We start from the raw sequence: 21,582 nt of genomic DNA, 5'->3' as shown, positions 1-21,582 counted from the left end.
TTTTATTCGTGTTTGCCCACTAAAATTTCTTCGTGCAATTTATGTCATAAATGTATTTAGTAAGATACTTTAGTAAAATGTTTGATGATAATATTTCGACGGCCTTTAGAAGTGCATTTCCAAGATATTATGCACGGAAGACAATATCTTAGAGACTTATTACGAGTATGTGCAGGGCCAGTCAAATTGGAATGGCAAAGTAACACGCGAGAGAAAGAAAACGCCATGTAAAATTGAAAATTATTCGAGTACCTACCTTTCCCCGCTTACCAACTTGCGGGCACTGTGCAGCGAATGACTATGATGGAACTTACGTTAAGATAATGTTAGGCTAGATTTCATGTTTTATAATAAGTATTTTGTGTCATTTGTAGTTACGAGAAAATATAAATATTATCTTTGCAATTTTTTTAAACCGGTTTTTAAAACTGATAAAACAGAAGTAAAGATACTTGTCTAAATAGAAATAACTAAAATATCGGAACAACGAAGTTTACGTGGGATGTATACTTAGTTGTTCAGATATTTTAGTTCTTTTTAATTTTTACATCCCATGTATACTTCGTTGTTCAGATATTTTAGTTCTTTATTGGACAAGTATCTTTAGGTACCTACTTCTGTTTAATCAGTTGGTGCTCCATGAATTTGTGATTTATGTTTCAATTAAAACATATTAACATAACTCACGGCTCGTACTGCTATTTACCCTCTGAGAAAAGTCAGTGTTCAACATAAACATAAATTTTAGCAATAAGATGAGAAACATAGTATTGATATTAGGTAGTACTAATTTATATTTTCATCCTTATAACATCAAAATATGGTATATTCATATTATATGTGTTAGTTAATTTTGTATAGAAATTTTATAGAAACTCATCAAAAGTTATTTTAGAAATCTTGTAAATATAATTTCTCGTACCTACATATAACTGTACGAATACCTATGTGTTACGTTGTCTTTCTTGATGTCTTGTCAATTTTATACAATAAATGCGAGTTAGCAAAATATTTTCGTATCAATTTTACATTGTAAAGTTATTATTTTAGTTGCTTGTCCTTAAATTGATATTATTTCTTATTGCAATGCTGTTCGCACCAACAGTGTGTGAATAAAACGTCTCTTGTATATTTTAGTTATTTATTTAACGAACCAAACTAAAAAGTAAAAATAAAGTATCAGCAATATAATTGTACATTATTATAAAAATAACAAAAACATAATGGTTCGCATTGAAAATGAACACAAGCATGCTGTGATAAGCTAGTTAAATTTTATTTACCTACAACAATAGTTGTAAATAAAATCTAACACAATAGTGAGAGTCCCGACTTGATTTACATAGTACGTTGTTAAAAAATATTTCATAGTTTATACCCAGATTTATGTTGGTAGGTACTATGGGTTACAGTTTCAGCTACCCGTTCTCTCGCAAAGAATCACCATTTGATAAGAGCGAGACAAAAACGGAAATGAGTAGCTGGAACTGAAACGGAACTGTGGCCCAATATACACTACCTACAGAGATTTAATATAGGTCTATGTTTTGTTGTGCCGATAATATTACGGTAAACAGTTTTATAGATATAATTTATCACAGCTGAAATAAAAACGCAATATTGAAATAATGTAAGTAACATTAGAATCCCGATTGGGTCAACTTTTTCAGGCAGTGACGGGTAGGCAAATTTCGTAAATTCACTAAATATAAATTTAAATTTAACTATATCTATCTATTTACATGAACACTTAAAAGAATTGTAAAATATATAAAAGGTAATGTTTCATTGTTATGCATGTAATAACCAAATATAAACCATACATTAAAAAAGACTAAATTATACCAACAAAGGCTCTTGTAATGTTAGTAATCTCACCAAAACCCTATAAAATTAAATAAATATCCCAAGTTATAAGAATCATATTTAGTGAGAATCTTTTTGTATTAGACGTTTATTTTTGTATGACACTGTCTTGGATTGGTTTAAAAACATAATAAAAAGGAACAATTTAATAAGAGCAAATTTTTCAATCGCCAGTTAGTTTGGTTTTATCTGAAGTTTTTAATGAAACAGGTATTTAATGTCATCGTCAACATCTCTGGAAAAAACTTTCCGGATAATGAAAAATTTGGCCTTAATCTAAAGTAATTACCATAGCTTTAACCTAATACTATATTTATAAAAAGCAATACAATATTATTTTGGCATCAAATCCTATATTCTCTTACCCTACATCGATACAACAATAAATACATTTTATCATCTTATTTTATTATGCTAATTTACTCGTTAATACTTTCGGTTCCATATAAAATACACAATGATATAAATTAGAAGTTTCAGTAACTCAATTCTGAAAAAAGAAACAGGTTTAGTTGCCAGGACAATCGAGTGTTATCCTATTTTATTAATTGAACAGAAAGTATTAAACTAAGTGTTGGTTAAATTGCAAATTTTTGACTTAACTTTGTTTTAGGTATCACAGGCACATTTAGTAGATAATTTTCAACACGGCATGTTTAATAAATATACAGATGGCTCGCCAGTTTAACATACAAAAATTTGCAATATAACAACACAATTAAAAACTATTTTATTTATCATTATTATACCAATTCCAACTCATTTACATCTTTGGTTCAATACCTAGTAAGGGTTGGTGATTACAGCGAACACATAACATTTTTGTAACCCTCGACTCCTTTTGAAATCACTACATTTACCTATTCCCTAACCTATTGCGTCATTTTGAACACTCAACTCTAAGGAAAATGGTAACCATTGTGATAAACAATTTTGTATTTAAGTATAAAAAATTGATGTTACAATTTAGCTTCACAGGAACATAGTTGTACCAAATAAGAGTTTTTGACTGATTTATATGACACTATAGACACGAATACGATCGATAGAATCGATTCAGTTGGTTACCCATGTTTGTTTTAACTATGGTCCTTTGAGCCGGATAGCTCAACGCGTGTCGAGCTGTGCAGTTTTCAATTGTTTCGTTTGAAGGTTGATCAACGGACCGCAACGCCGTTAATGGTGACAACGGCATTAGGTCCAGTTGGTTCGGGTTCGTAAGCGGAATCTGTGTCGCTTCGCCTTCCATAGGCTACGTTATCGGCGATTCTTTCGCTGTACGGTGAGTCGTATACATTATCTGAGACGTGATCGTAAATATGGCGTCCGTTTGTGTCGTGAAGCGTCGCGTAGCTCATCACTGCTGCGTTTTGGTCCTCTTTTCTTTCTGCGCCTTCGATATTCTCTGTGTTTTTCACTGGAGTCGCTTTTCGGCTGGAAAAAAATGACAGTTTAGAATTTTGATAAATATAGACTTTATGGAAAAGGAATGTTGTTACAAAAGTGTAATTTCTCGTACAATACTGGAAAATTAATTTAACCTTATCCTATATCTTTTAATCGATAATTAATGAAATATTTGAGCTTGTGACGCGCCCCGCGACGCATCGACAGCCCTAGNCCATTGTGTTATTGATTGTGCGTTTCCTTGGTCGAATATCCCTGTAGGCATCCTGGATAGGTACACATCCCTCATCGCAGAAGGCGAACTGGGACTTAGTACTAAACAGCGGGGTGTCAGACTGAGCTAGCTAAGACGCCCCGTTGCAAGCTCATAAAGGAAACTACTTACAGCCTCAAGTATATGACTCCCAGCAGCATTAGTAGGAACAATACAACTCCGCAGCCGACGCCCACGCTCAACGGAAGAGTTCCGTTCTCAGCCGCCTCGTTGGTGGCCAGCTCACAGCTCGGTTCTTCCCCGGACCACTTGCCGTCGTCCATGCACTTCCTCAGGAAAGGACCGACGCGTTGGAACTGCGGCAAGCAGTGGTACTCGATGGAGCTCCCGAATAAGGTGGAGCTGTTGGATATTATGATACGGCCGTTCTCGATCTGGCCGGGCGCCTTGCAGTCTATCGCTGTAAGAGATAAAAATGGTGTTTTTTGTTATTTGGCTACAGACCTTGATTTAACAGACAGTTTACATCACAAGGTGGATCACGACTTACGTTTTCAAACAATGGACCTTTAACAAATGTGTGTGCATCAGAAGGAATCAAGACTTGTGTATGACAACGGACTCTAACAAATATGTAGGCACATCAATCAAGACTTACGTATGCACACAGGCGGAGCGCCCCTCCACTGTCCCTTCGGCAGGCACTCCCTGGTCTGGTTGCCCTTGAGGCTGTACCCGCGTTCGCAGCGGTAGTGCGCCTCGCCGCCGATGCTGAGGGTTGAAGTGGCCACCACCAGACCCGTGCTGCCCTTGATCTGGATCGACGGATCGGGGCATGTGATTTCTGGAAAAGGCACAGTAGGTAATTTTATTTGTTTGCACAAAGAAGAAGCATGAGAAAACTTCAGTCTGGCGAGGATATTCTAGTATAAACTACTAATACAATAACTTTTCTCTTCTGGCCTTCTGGGCTCTGGTATACCTATAAAAATTACAGAGGTCTTGTTGAGCTGTCACTATTCCTATCACTCGCACAACGGTCGTGTTATTTATACGGCGTCGACCGAGAGCAGTGTCTCTTGCCGTTGTAATCCATTGCGATTTGATGAGTGTTTAAAGAAGATTGTTGTCTCATTACCATTCCATTGAACAGCGGCGCCTTTTAATTCCAGAAGGTTCGTGACTTGATAACTATTGTCCAAGCGCATACCTTTGCACATGGGTGCCTCCGAGCTCCAGGTGCCGTTGTCCTGGCAGAGACGACGAGACACGCCGTTAAGCTGCCAGTGCTCCTCGCACTCGTACAGCGCGGCCGCGCCGTAGTACGTCGCGTTGGTTGCCAGCGTCACCTTGCCGTTGTCGATGCGTCCAGGGTTGCCGCAGTCCACATCTGAAAGAACAATTCATTAATGGGCTTTCAGTCTACGGTCGACCCGTTAGAGCTTGTTAAGGGACATTCCATAATCAGAATACAGGCGCCATGTGGCATGTCATCTATGGTTCAAGCTTTCTAGGTTTGCCACAACGTCTAAACCAGCGTTTTTCAACCTGTGGGTCGCGACCCCCTGGGGGGTTTTTTAACAATCTATTTAATATTTCTATTAAATTCTTTTAAAGACAGATAAATCCGAAATCTAATTATGCAAATGTTGTATGGATTAAAGTTTTCGGTCCCTACAAACATCTTTGCAACATTATAAAATTCATGAAAAAAAAAGCGAACGGTCGGGGGGTCGCTAAAAACTTTTTCATAATAGGGGGGTCGTGTCATGAAAAAGGTTGAAAAACACTGGTCTAAACAATAACAACAATTAAAATGCGTCTACATAGAATTGTTGGGCAGTGAACTAAGTATAGTAGGTAAGTAGGTAATCTTCATAAGGATTACAATTATGTAAATCTTTACGCTTGATCCGTTTGAGATTGGTGCTGGTAATGCCAGTTAAATCTGTCATCTTTAACCGAAAAGTATTGGTCCACTCACATTGACATCTTGGCGTGGTGCCGCTCCACTGTCCATTATCCTCGCACGTCGACAAGCTCTCGCCGACCACCTTGTATCCTCGCTCGCATCGGTACTTGACAAGGGCTCCGATACGGTAGGTGTTGCCAGAAGTCACGCTGACTGATGTCCTGATGAGCGTTCGCCCGTGCATGCGGTCGTTGCCGGTGACAGAGACGATACTGTTCTCAGGCACCACTGGGTCGGGGCAACGGATTTCTGGAAGTTTGCATCCATGAGAGACATTTCTTCTTATTCCAAAGACAGTTCAGACGCTGGAGGTATATAAGAACACAACATCACACACAAAATGGCCTCATCATGAGGATGAAGCCTAGCTAAAGTAAACTTAAAATATCAGTTTGCTCATTTGGAATTAATTTGCGTTGGACTCCTGAGGGCGGGTTAGACCGCTTCATTTCTGATGAAAACGGATCTGATTAAACACAATGCCAATATCCATGACTACGGGACTATTCCCATCTCTCGTTCCCACTGCAACTCCTGTGTAGCCAGGATCTACAGCTTGACCGCCATGAAAACCCAACCGATGAAGGTCAAGTTTATCCCGGGGAAAGTTCAACTGTCATTTGACCCGCAACGAAATTAATCAGAAGAACATAACAATAACAATATCCATGACTATAGTAGCTTTACGAGGATGTTGTCGTTGTGAAGATACCTAGATGTTTTCGATGTAATTAGTACCTTGCTAAACATTTAAACAGCAGCTCCGAAGCATAAGGGCAGCAGACCACTTCTATTGCAAGACAAGGTTGACGTCCGTACCTTCACAAGCATCTTAGGGCATCAGTTAACGACTATTGAAGATAAGTTGATGTCCCTACCTTCACATCTAGGAGATGAGTCGCTCCACTGGTAGTCGGCAGTACAGACGCGGCGCACGGGCCCCACCAGACGGTAGTTTGTGGTGCAGGAGTACTGAATCACGCTGCCCAGGTGCGTTGTGCCATTCAGCAGCTCTGAAGCACCGTAAGGCAGAGGCGGCAGTTTCCCGCAGTCCACGTCTATTGGAAGAATCGGGTAATTAACCAAAAACAAGTCTAAGTATAGTAAACAATAACACAATCGGGGCAAGTTTAAGCCCTTGTGACTTAAAAACAAATCACCACCTCGACACAAATATGGACACAATAGTGTCCTATTTTTATCATGAGGAGAAATATCTGAGATGTTAGGTTTTTCATGCATTAACTGCCATTTTATCAGGTTCTACGCGCCATCTATAAGGTAATCACTGCGGTATACGAATCACTCTCAAAACTTGCTATAAGGCCCAGAACACACGGTGAAACGCAATTGCAACGAAACTGCAACTTATAGTTACTTTTGAGTTGCATCTAAGTTTCTGTCAAAGATTCTGTTGAGAGACCACACATAACGCGACCATTTCAAACCGGTTTCAAACTGGTGTTCTGGGCCTAACTCAACAATAAGAAGGACCGAACTTACATTCACACTTGGGCGACTCCCCGGACCATTCGCCGTCCTGCTGGCACACCAGGCTCTGCTCGCCGACCAGCTTGTGGCCCTTCTCGCAGTGGAAGTCGATGCTGGAGTGGACGTTGTAGTCGTAAGCTTCCATGTACCCGCCGGAGGGCACTTCGGGGTCGGGGCAGGTTATCACTGGAACGGTGAGATGATATTAGGATGGTATTACTGGTATTACAGTCACGCTTATACACGCTTATTGGCTCTGTGCACGATTATAGCGCCAACTAGCGTCCACAACTTTGTGGGCTCTGTCACATTGACATTTAGGTCGTTTATTTGTGAAAAAATATCGAAATGAAATGAAGACCGGGTTTGTGAGTGTTACAATATCAAATTCCAACCACAAACCGTATTTAAAGGAAAGTTGTTGATATTGGCTGGACAAGTCCGAGATGTAGAAGAATTAAGAACAAAACAAGGGCAGAGTTCAATAATTCACGCTCTCATCACAAGGCAAACATCTGTGCACAACAACTACTGTGACTCATTTTTGTACTACCACGTTGTATAGTCTAGTTATTTCCAAATTGTAAACGGCTATTAAACCAGCCCTATCGAAATACAGTCCACTCTTTTATTTAAGTTCCCAGTAGGACCCTTTTCATGCGATTAATTAATGATATTAAAATGTATTGTGTAGAATCGCTTTGCCATTGACAGATACATCTGATGACAGAGCTTACATTATTTCTACTTTTGACCACCATGAGCGCTGCGATAGATTATGTTACCCCCACCTAGTACTTCGCACCCAGCGAATTACGCCCGCGCGGTTTGTCAGCGTCGCGGGCCACTACATACATTAGGTACATACGTTTGATAGTTACACTATGTATAAAACGAACTGAGGTTTTGGTTCTTACCAGTAGCCTCGGATCAGAAAATGAAGGAGGTCTTATCTAGAGTGTTGGACGATGTGAAATCAATCAAGTTAGGTAGAAATATCATCTACGCCCTATTAAGTCTCGTAGATGTTAGTAGATTTTTTAGCTACTCATATTTTAGGGATAGACGAAGTGTGAGATCAATAATCTCGTCTGTGGCAAAGGCAAAAATGATTCTACTTTGTATAGTCGATATTTATTGTATACGCAATGGAGTCGATATGGAATTTCATCTGTCTAGACTAGATGCTAAGGAGATACTTATAGTCATTATGATGTTTTTTTTTTAATTTTAGACATTTATTAACTATAAGTAGGTACTTACTATGGTACAACTGCTCCGTTATGCTACGCTTTACCAGGTGCGTGTACTTATTTTACTACTTTACTTCGTCACCTCTGCCTAATAGTTGGTTTATCTAAAGCATAAAATACAAATAAAATGGCAGTAGGTACTCACGTTCACAAGACGGTATATCATGCGACCACTTCCCATCCCTGTTGCACGTCAAGGACTCTGCCCCGGCCAGCCAGTAGTCCTGTTCACACGCGAACTGCGCGACCGAGCCGTATGTGGTGGTTCCATTGAGCAGGCGGAAGGAACCCTTGTGAAGCTGCGCGGGAGTGCCGCAGTCGACGTACTTGCACGACGCCGGCACACCCGACCAGACGCCGCCTAGGGTGCAGGTTACGCTCTGGAATAAAATACAATGCTTTAACGTTTACCACACGTACACACAACGTTTAACACATTATAAGCGCTCCTGCACACGACGCCGCCGCCGCGCCGCCCCCGCGCCTTTGCACTGTTTATTCGCGCCGCGTGAAGCCCGCTGCCGCGCCGCCGCCGCGCCTTCAAAGCCGGACCGGTGAAATTATGCTTTGACGGCGCGGTGGCAGCGCGGCGTCGGCGCGGCGGCGGCGCGGTGGCGGCGTCGTGTGCAGGAGCGCTTATAAAGGCGAAAGTTTGTGAGTGTATGTTTGTTACTTATTCACGTCTAAACGGCTGGAGCGATTTTATTAAAATTTGGTATGTAGTTAGCTGACACCCTGGATTAACACATAGGCCGCCCTAATAAAATGCGGAACAACCTCGGGTAATACAGCCAGTATTGTATAAATACGACCTTGGTGTGTCTGGTATCCAGCTGAGAAGTATCTTATTGTAGTATTGGTAACCAAAAGATTGTTTTCAACAGATTTGGCTGATGATGATGAGGTTCTGATAGACAGCTCTCGTCACCAGGCTACACCTTCAAAAACTTCCACTCACATAGTTGCGGCTGCAGGACACTGAACTTTTCATAAGAATTGAAATTGCAAGAACAATAATTAAGTTCGACATTATAGTAGTTTCATATTATGCTGATTAATCCCACCCTTCCTATACAACCTAGAAGTATCCACAAAGGCAAAGAATCAACACTTTTCAGTAATATGGGCAGAATCTACGCACAAGTTGCTTCAGGACATGTCCTTGTATAGTCCGATAGAACAGTTGACGACATCTACGAAGATACAGCTGCAACAAAGCAGCTGGTGCAGGAAACCATTGAAATTAAATTAAAATCCTCTCAATAGATGTCGCTACAATACCGTAGCTGCCGTAGCCGTAGTCTTCGTAGCTGTTCGTAGCGGACTTCTATCCAACTTACTTAGTTATAATAGGCTCGTAATTTCGTAAGTTTACTAATCTCATCTCAGAGTTGATAATGTACGATTCTCATCGACCAGTTAAATAATTTTTATCGTAAGTACCTACTCATTTACGAAGTTAATCAGGCTGAAACGAACAAACGAACGATATAAAAGTTTATCTATTAAGTTTCTGAAAACCCAAAAATCTATGATCGTGTATTCAACCATGATTGTCTAAATTAATAACAATTTAAACAGTTGTTATTTTCATTGCTTTTAAACCGACCCTGGCCGTTTCCCGGGACACGGCACTGCCTCCACAACCCTTTCCACATTTTCCACCCAGGGCTACCCATCTCTTTCACTCCAAACGAAACGCCGGCATGAGCGACCGCGATAGATGGACAGACAGCAAGTAACATCACTAGATGGCGTTAAGATCCCGGAGCGTTGTGAAACAGGCAGCAAAACTTCGCGTTTTTCACAAGTTTTTATAATGTTAACGTCGCATGAATCTGTGAAAACCATTGCTACTTATGTACGAGTACCTATTGCCTGATTAAGTTGATGAAATCACAATTTTCAAAATTTATTCCCTATTTTAATTTTACGCGTTAGTAGGTAGGTAGGTACCTACTTAAATACTTAGGCTAAGTTAAGTAAAACTAAAAGTAGATGTGTGCTAGCCTCTGTGAGCCTCACAAATATAGTTCGTGATACCCAAAGTAGCCAAAAGTTCACAACAGGACTTTGTCATAATTGTCGGCGATGGTTTGGTTGAAGCTGAAGGTTGTGTTGTAACTTTTTGGCCAATTTGAATGTCACTAGGTTACCCGAACTTTGATTGAATCTGAGAATTGAAGATAGGTTTTAAGTCGTACTGCTCGGGCCTTAGCTGAATGCTGAACTAATGAATAGATTCTTGGAAGGTGATAGGTCCAATCTATTTAAGTTTTATGTTACTTACTTACTCTGTGGTTTAAAAGTAGGCGCACACCGTTGATTTTTCGTCGGCCGATAGTTTAGTCGGGCTGTTGATCAGTATGGGTGTCGCAGTAAGATAGATAAAGCCGTAATATAGTTATATCCCTAGGGATATAATTATATACCGTAACATAGTTATAATAGGAAAGCGATTCATTACTATCTCACTAGGAATATAGTTATAAAACGGCCCAAGTTTAGTGATATAGTTATATTATAAGTTCAGTGTTATAAATATATTACTTGATTAAGCTTAGTGAAATAGAAATCTACCATATACAGTGTGTTTGGGATAGGGTTAGCGATAATTTAAGGCGATGTTGTGATGTCAATTTTATCGACAAAAATGTCCCCAATTTTTTTTAATGTTTTATGGTTATTATTTCTCATTTTTAGGGTTCCGTAGTCTTGGCAAGGAACCTTTATGAGCATGTATGGGAGTGCGCACACTACTCCGATTCGATTTGGCCGATTCTTCATGCAATTTGAAATAGGACACAACTATCGGCCAACTAAAAATCAACGGTGTGCGCCTACTCTTACCTAATCTCGTATACGATTCACCCAAGACTTGTCACTGGGATTTTTCAATAATGCAGTGATACGAATAATTCCTAAGTAATTTTTATGGTTCTATATTGGCTCACATAAAATTCTAAATCCTATTCTTTGTCTTACTACCGATTTGTGTTCATAATAATCTCTCTTCATAATTTTATTTTTCATACTTTTTTTATTCATACATTTTTATTACTACCATCGGAGCTCATAACAGTTAGTAATCATAATTTTTTTATCAATACTGTTACTACCAAGAACCATTTAAAATACATAATTTTTATTTTCAGATCTTTTTTCTTCATAACATTCATTGATCATATTGTTTTAATTAATAATGTTGTTACTAAGAACAAACTTCAACTCATAATGTTGTTTTTCAGAATGATTTACTTTATAACAGACATACTCGTATCTTTAAAAAATCATATTATATAATTTAATAGAGTAGATAAGCATGCAGAGCATGCAGCATGAAAGCAAGCATGCAGCATGCATTGGTATCTCCTCGTCTCCGGCGCTGCGGGATGTGCAGCCCTTCCGCCCTTGCGTAACGAGGCTCAGGCACCCACGCTTGCTTCCGCAGCTTCGGCTTTTTGGATCGCCATCGGCGCCTTCGGCGCCTCGGCGACCAGCCTCAGCCGCTCCAGCTCACCCGGGCGCCTGAGCCTCGTTACAGCGGGCGAGGGCTGCCCTCCCTCCGCGCCTCCGGCTTTTAAATTACACTCTAGGGGTAGGGCAGACAAGACTACGTGGAGTCGGTTTTGCAGCGATTCGTTTCTGTCACGTTAGTTTTGTGGCACAAAATATTGCCTGTTTTGGACCATTTCAAATTAATTTAACGTTAAAATACGATTTAATACGAATATAGACATCATGATTTTCAATAATATGGATAAATACACTTATGAGTAATAAATTTATGAAAACAAATATTAGGATACATCACATTTATGAATATTATAGTTATTTATTCGAATGATTATGAGTTTCGATCATTAGTATAGAAAAATATATGAAAACAAATATTAGTAAAAACTAAGTGTATGATTAGTGATATTATGAATATCAATGATTATGTTTTTAAATATGTAGGTTTTAAATTTTTTATGAAGAATGTTCATTATGGTATCAAATTGTATGAGAAATATTTTCGGACCTCCAATGATAGGAATTGAAAAGTTATGTAAGAAAATGCGCTACCAATTTTTATACAATAAGATAACTGCTGCGATGTATTTAAGCTTGTTAAATTTGATGATGATGATGATGATGTTCATTATCATCATCATTTCAGCCACAGGACGTCCACTGCTGAACATAGGCGTGGGACGTCCACTCACAAGGTGGACTGACGACCGTATAAAGGTAGCAGGAAGGCGCTGGACGCAGGCGACTACCAACCGTGCGATGTGGAAGTCATTGGGGGAAGTTTGTTAATATTATTTGTTAAATATTACTCACCGGGGGTCCAAATAGTATGAATCCATTTTGGCAAGTGTACGTAGCGAGAGAGCCAGCTTTGTGTCCGCTGATGGTGACTACAGCGCCGGCCACTGGCGGGGGCTCCGGGCACCAGTCGAACAGGCACTTCGGCGCCTCTCCGCTCCACACGCCTCCGTCTCCGCACTGCCGCTCCGCTTCGCCCACGAGTGTGTAGTTCTCGCGACAGTTGTATACCGCTTTAGCGCCGTGGGTCGTTCTACCGTCCACTAAAGACACTTCGCCATCTTGGATTGGCGGCAGACCACCGCAGTCAACGTCTGAAATGGAAATTGTTGTGTTTATTACCTACAATGTAGGCAACCTGCTTTTCTTTTACCCAATGTATTTTATGAGTTATAAGCTGGGTACGAGTGAATCCTGAAGAATCACCATTTTTTCTCCAAGATGATGATTCTACCAATACATAAAAGAAAGTACCTACCTATTTGTACTAATTTGTAGTACCTATCGAAATACATAATTGTACTTAGTTGTAATTGTTTTTAAGTCTAAAACACAACTACGAGTATAATTTGACAGTTAAATACACAAACGGTTTTCGTGACACCATGTGTAGTGAGGGTAGGTAATTAGGTAACACAACGTGCCAAATTGTCAAAGGAATTCTGGTACAAAATGAATAAATCAACATGGACGATGTCTAGAATTCTGTCCTTTTACCGCCTATTTAAACGAAGGACCAACCTTTACCTAGTGGTTAGCTTTACAGCCTAGAGAGGAAAGTGGCAGGTTCAAAACCGGGAACCGGGAACCATTTATGTTTGAGTAACGAGTAAGTAAGTAACCTACCTATTTGGGTTGTTTTTACGTTATACAGGTAAAGCTTTAATTTTATCGCTTGTCATCATAACACTTTTACTTACTTATTATAAATCAATCTTCTTAGTCTTAATAGTACTAGGTATATTATAAATTAATAAGTAATTAATGTCCATAAAGTAATATAATAATTAGTAATGATGTAGCCTTCCCGATATCTAAGCCACAAAGGCTATTGTCTTAATATTTATTATTATCTAACTAGCTTTCCGCCCGCGGCTTCGCCCGCGTGGAATTTTGTCTGTCACAGAAAAACTTTATCGCGCGCGTCCCTGTTTCAAAAACCGGGATAAAAACTATCCTATGTTCTTTCCCGGGACTCAAACTATCTCTATGCCAAATTTCATCAAAATCGGTTGCGAGGTTTAAGCGGGAAAGCGTAACAGACAGACAGACAGACAGACAGAGTTACTTTCGCATTTATAATATTATATACTAGCTTTCCGCCCGCGGCTTCACCCGCGTGGAATTTTGTCTGTCACAGAAAAACTTTATCGCGCGCGTCCCTGTTTCAAAAACCGCGATAAAAACTATCCTATGTTCTTTCCCGGGACTCAAACTATCTCTATGCCAAATTTCATCAAAATCGGTTGCGAGGTTTAAGCGGGAAAGCGTAACAGACAGACAGACAGACAGACAGACAGACAGACAGAGTTACTTTCGCATTTATAATATTAGTTGGGATAATATATATAATATATATATAGTTGGGATTGGGATAATAACGATTCATCATAATACTTGCCTGCGATGGATTACTAACGATGTGAATTAATATCATATTTCATGATATACTTTGTGGTTGTGATTATAATTAAGTAGGTATTGATATGTTGCATACGCCTACATATCGTATTCTTCGTCAGAAATAAAATGCCCTGTTACCTACTGAACTCCACTGGTCCTAAAATCCCCTGTCGTTTCAGCCAAATGACATCCACTGCTGGACAAAGGACCAAAAGCAGTTCCACAACGACCGGTCTTACGTTGTCCGTATCCAGGTTCTACCCGCGACGTTTACCAGGTCATCGGTCCACTTAGTAGAAGGCCTTTCCACAGTTCCACACGATGTCTGAAAAATCCCCTGACAGTAAAAAATGATACTCACATTTACAGCTCGGTGCTGATCCAGACCAGAAGCCGACTTCCTGGCACTCCCTGGTCTTGTCTCCCAACAGCATGTGACCCTCCGGGCACCGGTAGTGAATGGTGGCACCGACTTTGTAGTCGTTCCCTTCAATTGTTGTGTTCAGTAGCTTGTCCGGACTTCCACACGACGGAGGCACTGCAGACAGAATAACTGGTCATTTATGTAGAATTAAAAACGAAGTAGGTACCTATTTCAGCATAGCAAGACACTTTTATAAAATTCGCTCCGAATCATAACACACAATTAAAAATTTAAGGCGCCATAACATAAGACATGTTTGAGTGATTATTACGCGCGGTGACGAGCTCGTTATCGCGGTTTCGTATAAAAAGGTGGCTTCACCCCGAATCCGCTTACAAATTCTTGTTTACGCACATTTCATAGGTGTAACCTTTGATATGCCTGTTAGGCACTTACTCTCTGTCCTGTGGACAGGTTGTTCCAGAATTTTCCACGCGATGAAAAAAGGTACTTAGGACGTTAAAGGTCTTTTCGAACACTAGAGGACACTGGCGTATTTTTGTGCCACAGTAAAAGGAAAAATACTTAGTAGAAACATAATAATAACTCAGCGAAGCGATTACGAAATGGAATCTGTCTAAATGTTACATTTAAGCTTACCTATAAGTAAAACACTTCACACATACGCCATTAAATTCCAGACGTTCTGTCTGGAATATAGCACCTAGTTCCATTAAAAGTAAACGAAACACACAAAAAGAAAACATACGCAATCTGACACAGTCAGTAGATAAGCATCAGTGAGCATTGTCATACATTGTCGAAAACAAGTTCCACTTAGAAGTGAACTTAGAGAGAGGGTAGGTCGATTTTTCTGTCAATAAAGCCTACCCGCTTTTAGTTTAGTTTTTAAAAATGCAGTCTTACAAAAAAAATCAATTTTACACCATTTGAAAATTGTGTCGACTAAGTATGAACATTTAATGATTTTGTGGAATGAATGTTCTTATTTAAAAACTAGCGGCCGTCCGCGACTTCGTACGCGTGGATCCCGTTTTACCCCCTTCATCTATCTTACGCGGTTAAGATTTTTTCATACAAATGTTTTTTCCCGCTAACTCCCGTTCCCGTGGGAATTTTGCAATATCCTGTTGTAACTAAGCTTTAAGTTCACTAAGGTAGGTACCTGCATGCCAAATTTCAAGTGTCTAACTTAAGCGGTTTAGATTATTCATACAAAAGGATTTTCCTGCTAATTCCCGTTCCCGTGGGAATTTCTAAGTATACTATAACCTGCCCAGGAGTGTGAAGAATAATTGTACCAAGTTTCGTTTTAACGGATTTTAATCCGTCGAGTAGTTTTTGTTTCTTTAAGGAACATACAGACAGACAGACAGACAAAAATTTTACTGATTGCATTTTTGGCATCAGTATCGATCACTAATCACCCCCTGATAGTTATTTTGAAAATATATTTCATGTACAAATGTACAGAATTGACCTCTCTACAGATTTATTATAGGTAAGTACCTAATAGATGATTAAAGTTTTTGGTATAATATGTACATAATAGCTTTATTATTTCGTTAAGCTGTTTTATGATTTGGGCACCAAGTTCCAGAAGCTTAAAATTTATTATTTTAGTAAGCTATTTAAAATTCCTTAGTCGAAAGGTATATTTATCTATTGACATCAAATCATTTACAGAAACATTAAATACTTAATAAAATAACCTAACAAAATAACATTTCGTAAGGTACGAAAACTGCGAACGTCACTACTACAAAAGTGACCTACTTTTAACTGACTTTATTATTTGTCATCTTCACCCTGTACAGCTACAGCTACAGCAGTACACTGTAGCATGATTTGATTTGTCACAATGTCACCGCTGAGAACAGGACTGGGGCGGGACGTGGTGACAGCGTGGTGAATACTAATAAATTGACCTTGCATCTGATACTACAGTTACAAACTTTAGTCTGTAACACTTATAATGTAATAGCAATGACTTCTTTGCTGGAGGTTCAAGAGTCACCAGGTATAAATAGCTAGTTGACCAGTAACTTTATTTTGTTTTTGGCACGCATTATATCGCAGACTTGTTAATAAGAATAAGAATATTTTTATTGATGTAATACACTGTAACATATATGTAATGTAGGTATACATATTTTCTTTGTTACTTGGCAGGTCTGAAGCCTGGTAGCCCAAGACACAGGTCTTTCCTAGTTTGGGTACCAGTCTCCCATATATGTACATTGTACAATATTATAGCATATCTGTGTATTATATACTTAAGTATTTATTTAATGTTAGTAGTAGTAAGCTTGTTTTGTATGGGAGAAAAAAAAAACCTATTATTAAAAAATATATATTATTAACTGGTTGCTCATACGCTCATACTTGGTTGTGCAACGTTGCCAAACTTTCTGAGCATTAGTTACCTAGCTTTTCTTTTGATAAACAGACATCCATCCAGCCTCAGTAGGTAGGTACTTCTTTATTCATTTCACTTGCTTGTCAACACGTTCAAGGTTACTATCAGTTTTTTCTATGTCACTATGCAATTACAGCAGTATATTTGTTAGATAATAGGGTAAACCGTAGGTATAGCTATTGCCAACTTAAATATTTCAAACACATTGAGATGACAAATTAAAAAAAGTATTTTAATTATCGACCATTTATGACTTTTTTCTTATAACTCAATAAACTGTTAAACAGAATATTAACAGTTTTTAGTTAAAACTTACGTAACATAGAAAATATTGAAATAAATTTAAAATCCTCCAAAAAGTACAGTCATTGCCCATTACTTACACTAATTGCCCACATCAAAGCACAGTAATTGCCCAGTATCTTAAAACAAAATAATCAATTTTAAAATGACAAAATAGGCTTTAAATAAACAAAACAAAACATTTAACTTAAATTCTAGTAGTATAGTTTTCAAAATTTCAAAATAAATTGCGTTTGGCCTTAGTTAACTATATTATCAAATATTTCTTGAGCTGATGTTGATGAGTCAGAATCGGTAGATACAGAATCATCTACTTCAAAACATAGATGACGCAAAAATTTGAATTTTATGTGTAAATTTTATATGTATTTATTTTTTTATCGTCTTTTATATCAGTTCAAGTGGTTGCTCAGAATGTTCAATTAGCTGTTGGTTATTCTTCCCTAAAGTTGTATCTATTTCCTTACAATTAACATTTTCACTAGTAGATTTAACGTAGGATTTTCATTTTATGTATTTGCGTTTGAATTTTTATCAATTTTTTCAAGCCAAACCATATTTTCAGCAATTTATCTTGTAGATAAGTTGTTGGATACATCTTGTACAGCTTCGATCGCTTTTTGCAAATTTTCTATGCTATATTGAACTTTTGGAGTCTTTGGCCCTACTGAAAATGAAACATTAAAAGCCATTTCAATATTTATGCCTGTAAATTGCAAAACAAGTCTAGCAATGAGCAACTTAAACACTACTACTGCATGGTGGCAACACTCTAATAATAATTGCCCTGGGCAATAACTATACATTAACATATGGCAATAACTGAAATGATGGTGGACAATAACTAAAAATATACAGATTTACGTGCAGTGATTACCCACCGTTAAAATGACCTTTAGGAATCAAATTTTATCATTTATTTTCATTGATAATGGAGAAAACACTTATAATTTCGTCATGACTATACACCATTAGTTGAATATTAAATAACTTGCAAAAAAAAATTAACCTCTAAGCAAGTAATTCCTTAGTAAAATTGTTAAAGTCTTTACCTGTTTCAGTAACAAAATCCGCCATAACTGTTTTTTTTTAGTGTTTCCTATTGTAAATTTTAAATATACATATCTACTGTACATTGATCTCGGAGTCATCTACTTAGTAAATTCAAATCTAACTAGAGTGATTCAAAGTCAGCACCTGACAATATTATTCTAAAAGCGGGCAATCACTACCTGTGGGCAATCACTCTCTGGTTTACCCTACTTCATTCCTAATCCCTTCAGCCAATTCATAATGCGTAGGTAATGACAATCGGAGACTGTCTGAGCTCGTCTTAAAAACGATTTTTCAATAAACCACACAAAATGTAAGAACCTGACTGGATTTGCGCTACGAGATTAAAAGGAACTTTTAAAGGTATTAGATAGCAGAGTTTCTGATAGCTAAACGTACCTACCTATAGATGCCAGCGTATGGACTGTGTGTTCTTAAGAAGTTGGAATATGGTTGAGTTTGCAATAAAAATGTATAGTCCGATGCGCTGTCTGTACGTAGCGATTCATTCTATCCAGTAGAATACGAATCCGGATTCTGTAATTGCAATCTTTTCAGCAAACATCACGCGAGACCGGATCGCGACCGGATAACCACCTGTCCCGGATAACTAAGTAGACCCAGTGTACACAGACAGGTACGTTACACATGAATTCTAGACTAAGAGCTAGTGAACGCCAGACCTACGTCATTTTATAAAAGCTGAAAGTTTGTCAACGTATGCTCCCAATATAGGACATTATGTTGGTGAATTATGAAGTTTGGGTCATGGTGGCTTTGCATGGTGGAGTTGGAACTGTCAAAACTATCTGGCTGTTGGGGAAAATACTTCTAATTATTGCCCAAATATTATACATAAAAATCAGATTTTTAGGGTGGTGCAAAGCCACCATGACCCAAACTTCATAATTCACCAACATTAACTATATCCTATTATTGGAAGCATACGCTGATAAACTTTCAGCTTTTATAAAATGACGTAGGTCTGGCGTTCACCAGCTCTTAGTCTGTTCTTTTCGTAGCACGCAGACATTCTGACGCAGAGCACAGAGACCACACAAATGTCAATATGGTCTGTGACGCTAAACAAACAATTTTAAAAACACAACATTGTAAAACAGATTTTACTAAAACAAGAAAATTGTTTGTGCGCCAATAGTTTTCTTGTGGCCAATGATTTTGAATTATGCTTAGATTATTAAGCTTGTATTTTTATTTGACAAAGGATTTTCTCTCGGGCCGTTTGCCAGGGCTAGGCCATCGAGTAACGGCTCTAATTAGTACATACTTAATAAAGTGTAAAAGGAAGAGTTAATGAATACAATAAATCCATTGCTCAAATAAAGTAAAAAGTGTAAGCTGCAACTTCATTGGTCGGTCGTTAAGTAATTAATTTCTGTATTAATCTTTTGAATTACTTTTATTTGATTGCACATTTCCTGGGCCCTTGTTTGCATTCAATAACAACTTCAGTCTTTGCTGTTAACAAATTGATCTTCCTGAATGAAACTATTCAAGGGAACTATTTGCTTTCGCTTCGAAATTTTCACTTTTAATATTCAAGTGTAAGTAATTAATACTGAATCAATTTTAAAGACTTTTTTTTTTACTTTGTTAGTACTGTTGCTAATTTCAGAAAGTCTGGACCGATTTGGCAATACTTATTTTTAAATAATGAATTTCTGACACGATAACTTTATATTAAAATTTATAAAAGCTCATTTCTAAGAATTTTGATTATTTTAGCTCAGTCGGCGTCTATAAATTGAATGAACGAATGAATCCGTCTGAAAATGAATGTTGACTAGTAAATCAGACACACTAACCTACCTGTGGCAGTGTCACAGAATAAGTAATAGTACCAAGGGCAGTGTTTTGCTATTAATCGCATTAGGCTATGCGCACACGGGTTTTTGACACCGTGCGCGTGGTCCGTGACCATACATTTTTCTCTTTTACATTTTTATAAAGAGAAAAAGAGAAACAACATAGTACTTATTCTTAACTATGGAGAGACATATTGTCACGGTGACAAAAGTCTTTTAGGCAGGATTATTTTATGCTAAACACTTGGCTTGAAGTAAGAATGATGGACAGACGTGGATTGAATCTTAAGTTTCGTATAATAATATCATAAGTGTACCTACCTATTATCACACTGAGTAATAATTATAAATACCAATCATAAAATCTAAATTGAAAAACTATTAATCTATGAATTTTGATTAGGTATAAATAAAAGCTGTGCGATAATTTCTTATGTTTTTCATAGAGATTTTTATAAAATTTTGTTTATAAACATATTGCTGAGTTTCGTGGAATTGTTAAACGTAAAATTATTAGTTACCTACTCATGTTGGAAATTTTAAACATTGTGAAGAGCAGCCTTATCCTAGGACAGCTTAAATGGATATGGCTAATTTGTAATGACAATGTAACATGTGTTTCATAATAAAATATTTGTATTTGTAAATAAAGCAATAGAAAGAAATAAAAAAAATATTGAATTCTGTCACCCAGTCTTTTCCAGAATTTGCCTTTTCTATTAGGTTTTGCGGGATGCAATTCCCTCCCCTCGCCACTCTCCCACCCTCAGCGATATACAAAATATTTCGAATTTGATAATCCCACAACATGTTCATGCATGTCTGATGATCTTATTATTATTAATCGGTGTACCATTTGCGTACCTAATACTTACTAGCTTTTGCCCGAGGCTACACCCGCGTGAAATTTAGTTTGTCACAGCACAGATCGTCATAAATTATAGCCTATTATGTTACTGGGTTATAGAATAATAATGTAAAGTTTCATCAAAATCCGTTCAGTAGTTTTTGCGTGAAAGAGTAACAAACATCCATCCAGACCTCCAAACTTTCGCATTTATAATATTAGTAGGATGAACTGTGTGGTATTACATTCTCATTATTACTGCATATTTATTAATTACTAATTCGTAGTTTGGCACGTGCCAGAGATTAGCGCATTATGTACTATATAAGTATTAGATCTAAGGAGAGATCCATAAATACATATCTATTGGTTTCTACCTAACAACAAACTCCACAACCGCATGAAATGAGGCAATAATCTAAGTTAGCATAGTGAAAAGTATGGTATATTGGACCGACAACTACATTGTTCGTTCGTTTCAGCCAGATGACGTCCACTGCTGGACAAAGGCCTCCCCATGGATTCTTTCTATCGCTTACAGCAAAATAATCTTCAGCATAAATAAAATCGCATATGCAATGTACCAGCACCTACCAGCACAAATCAATT

At 37.9% G+C, this 21,582-nt stretch overlaps 2 protein-coding genes across 7 annotated transcripts in view; one reads left to right on the top strand and one right to left on the bottom strand.

The window, feature by feature from the left end:
• Nucleotides 1-21,582, top strand: part of LpR1 (Lipophorin receptor 1) — a 686,741-nt gene that overhangs the window by 434,741 nt on the left and 230,418 nt on the right. The window lies entirely within an intron of this gene.
• fw (CUB and Sushi multiple domains furrowed) overlaps nucleotides 1,351-21,582 on the bottom strand; it is a 110,354-nt gene continuing 90,122 nt past the window's right edge. Inside the window, exons 9-18 of the mRNA XM_028301162.1 lie at nucleotides 14,502-14,678; nucleotides 12,533-12,831; nucleotides 8,349-8,583; nucleotides 6,963-7,136; nucleotides 6,338-6,517; nucleotides 5,472-5,708; nucleotides 4,698-4,877; nucleotides 4,146-4,331; nucleotides 3,659-3,947; nucleotides 1,351-3,300 (exon numbers count right to left, since the gene is read on the bottom strand). Coding sequence (XP_028156963.1) covers nucleotides 3,024-3,300; nucleotides 3,659-3,947; nucleotides 4,146-4,331; nucleotides 4,698-4,877; nucleotides 5,472-5,708; nucleotides 6,338-6,517; nucleotides 6,963-7,136; nucleotides 8,349-8,583; nucleotides 12,533-12,831; nucleotides 14,502-14,678 — 2,234 coding nt within the window. The 3' untranslated portion in view covers nucleotides 1,351-3,023. The remainder of the gene's footprint in view (nucleotides 3,301-3,658; nucleotides 3,948-4,145; nucleotides 4,332-4,697; nucleotides 4,878-5,471; nucleotides 5,709-6,337; nucleotides 6,518-6,962; nucleotides 7,137-8,348; nucleotides 8,584-12,532; nucleotides 12,832-14,501; nucleotides 14,679-21,582) is intronic.

Source organism: Ostrinia furnacalis, unplaced genomic scaffold (genome assembly GCF_004193835.3).
Source record: "Ostrinia furnacalis isolate ACB-3 unplaced genomic scaffold, ASM419383v2 OfSCF0876, whole genome shotgun sequence".
In the NCBI taxonomy this organism is placed as follows: Eukaryota; Metazoa; Arthropoda; class Insecta; order Lepidoptera; family Crambidae; genus Ostrinia; species Ostrinia furnacalis.
This window is presented reverse-complemented; position numbering and strand designations above follow the sequence as displayed.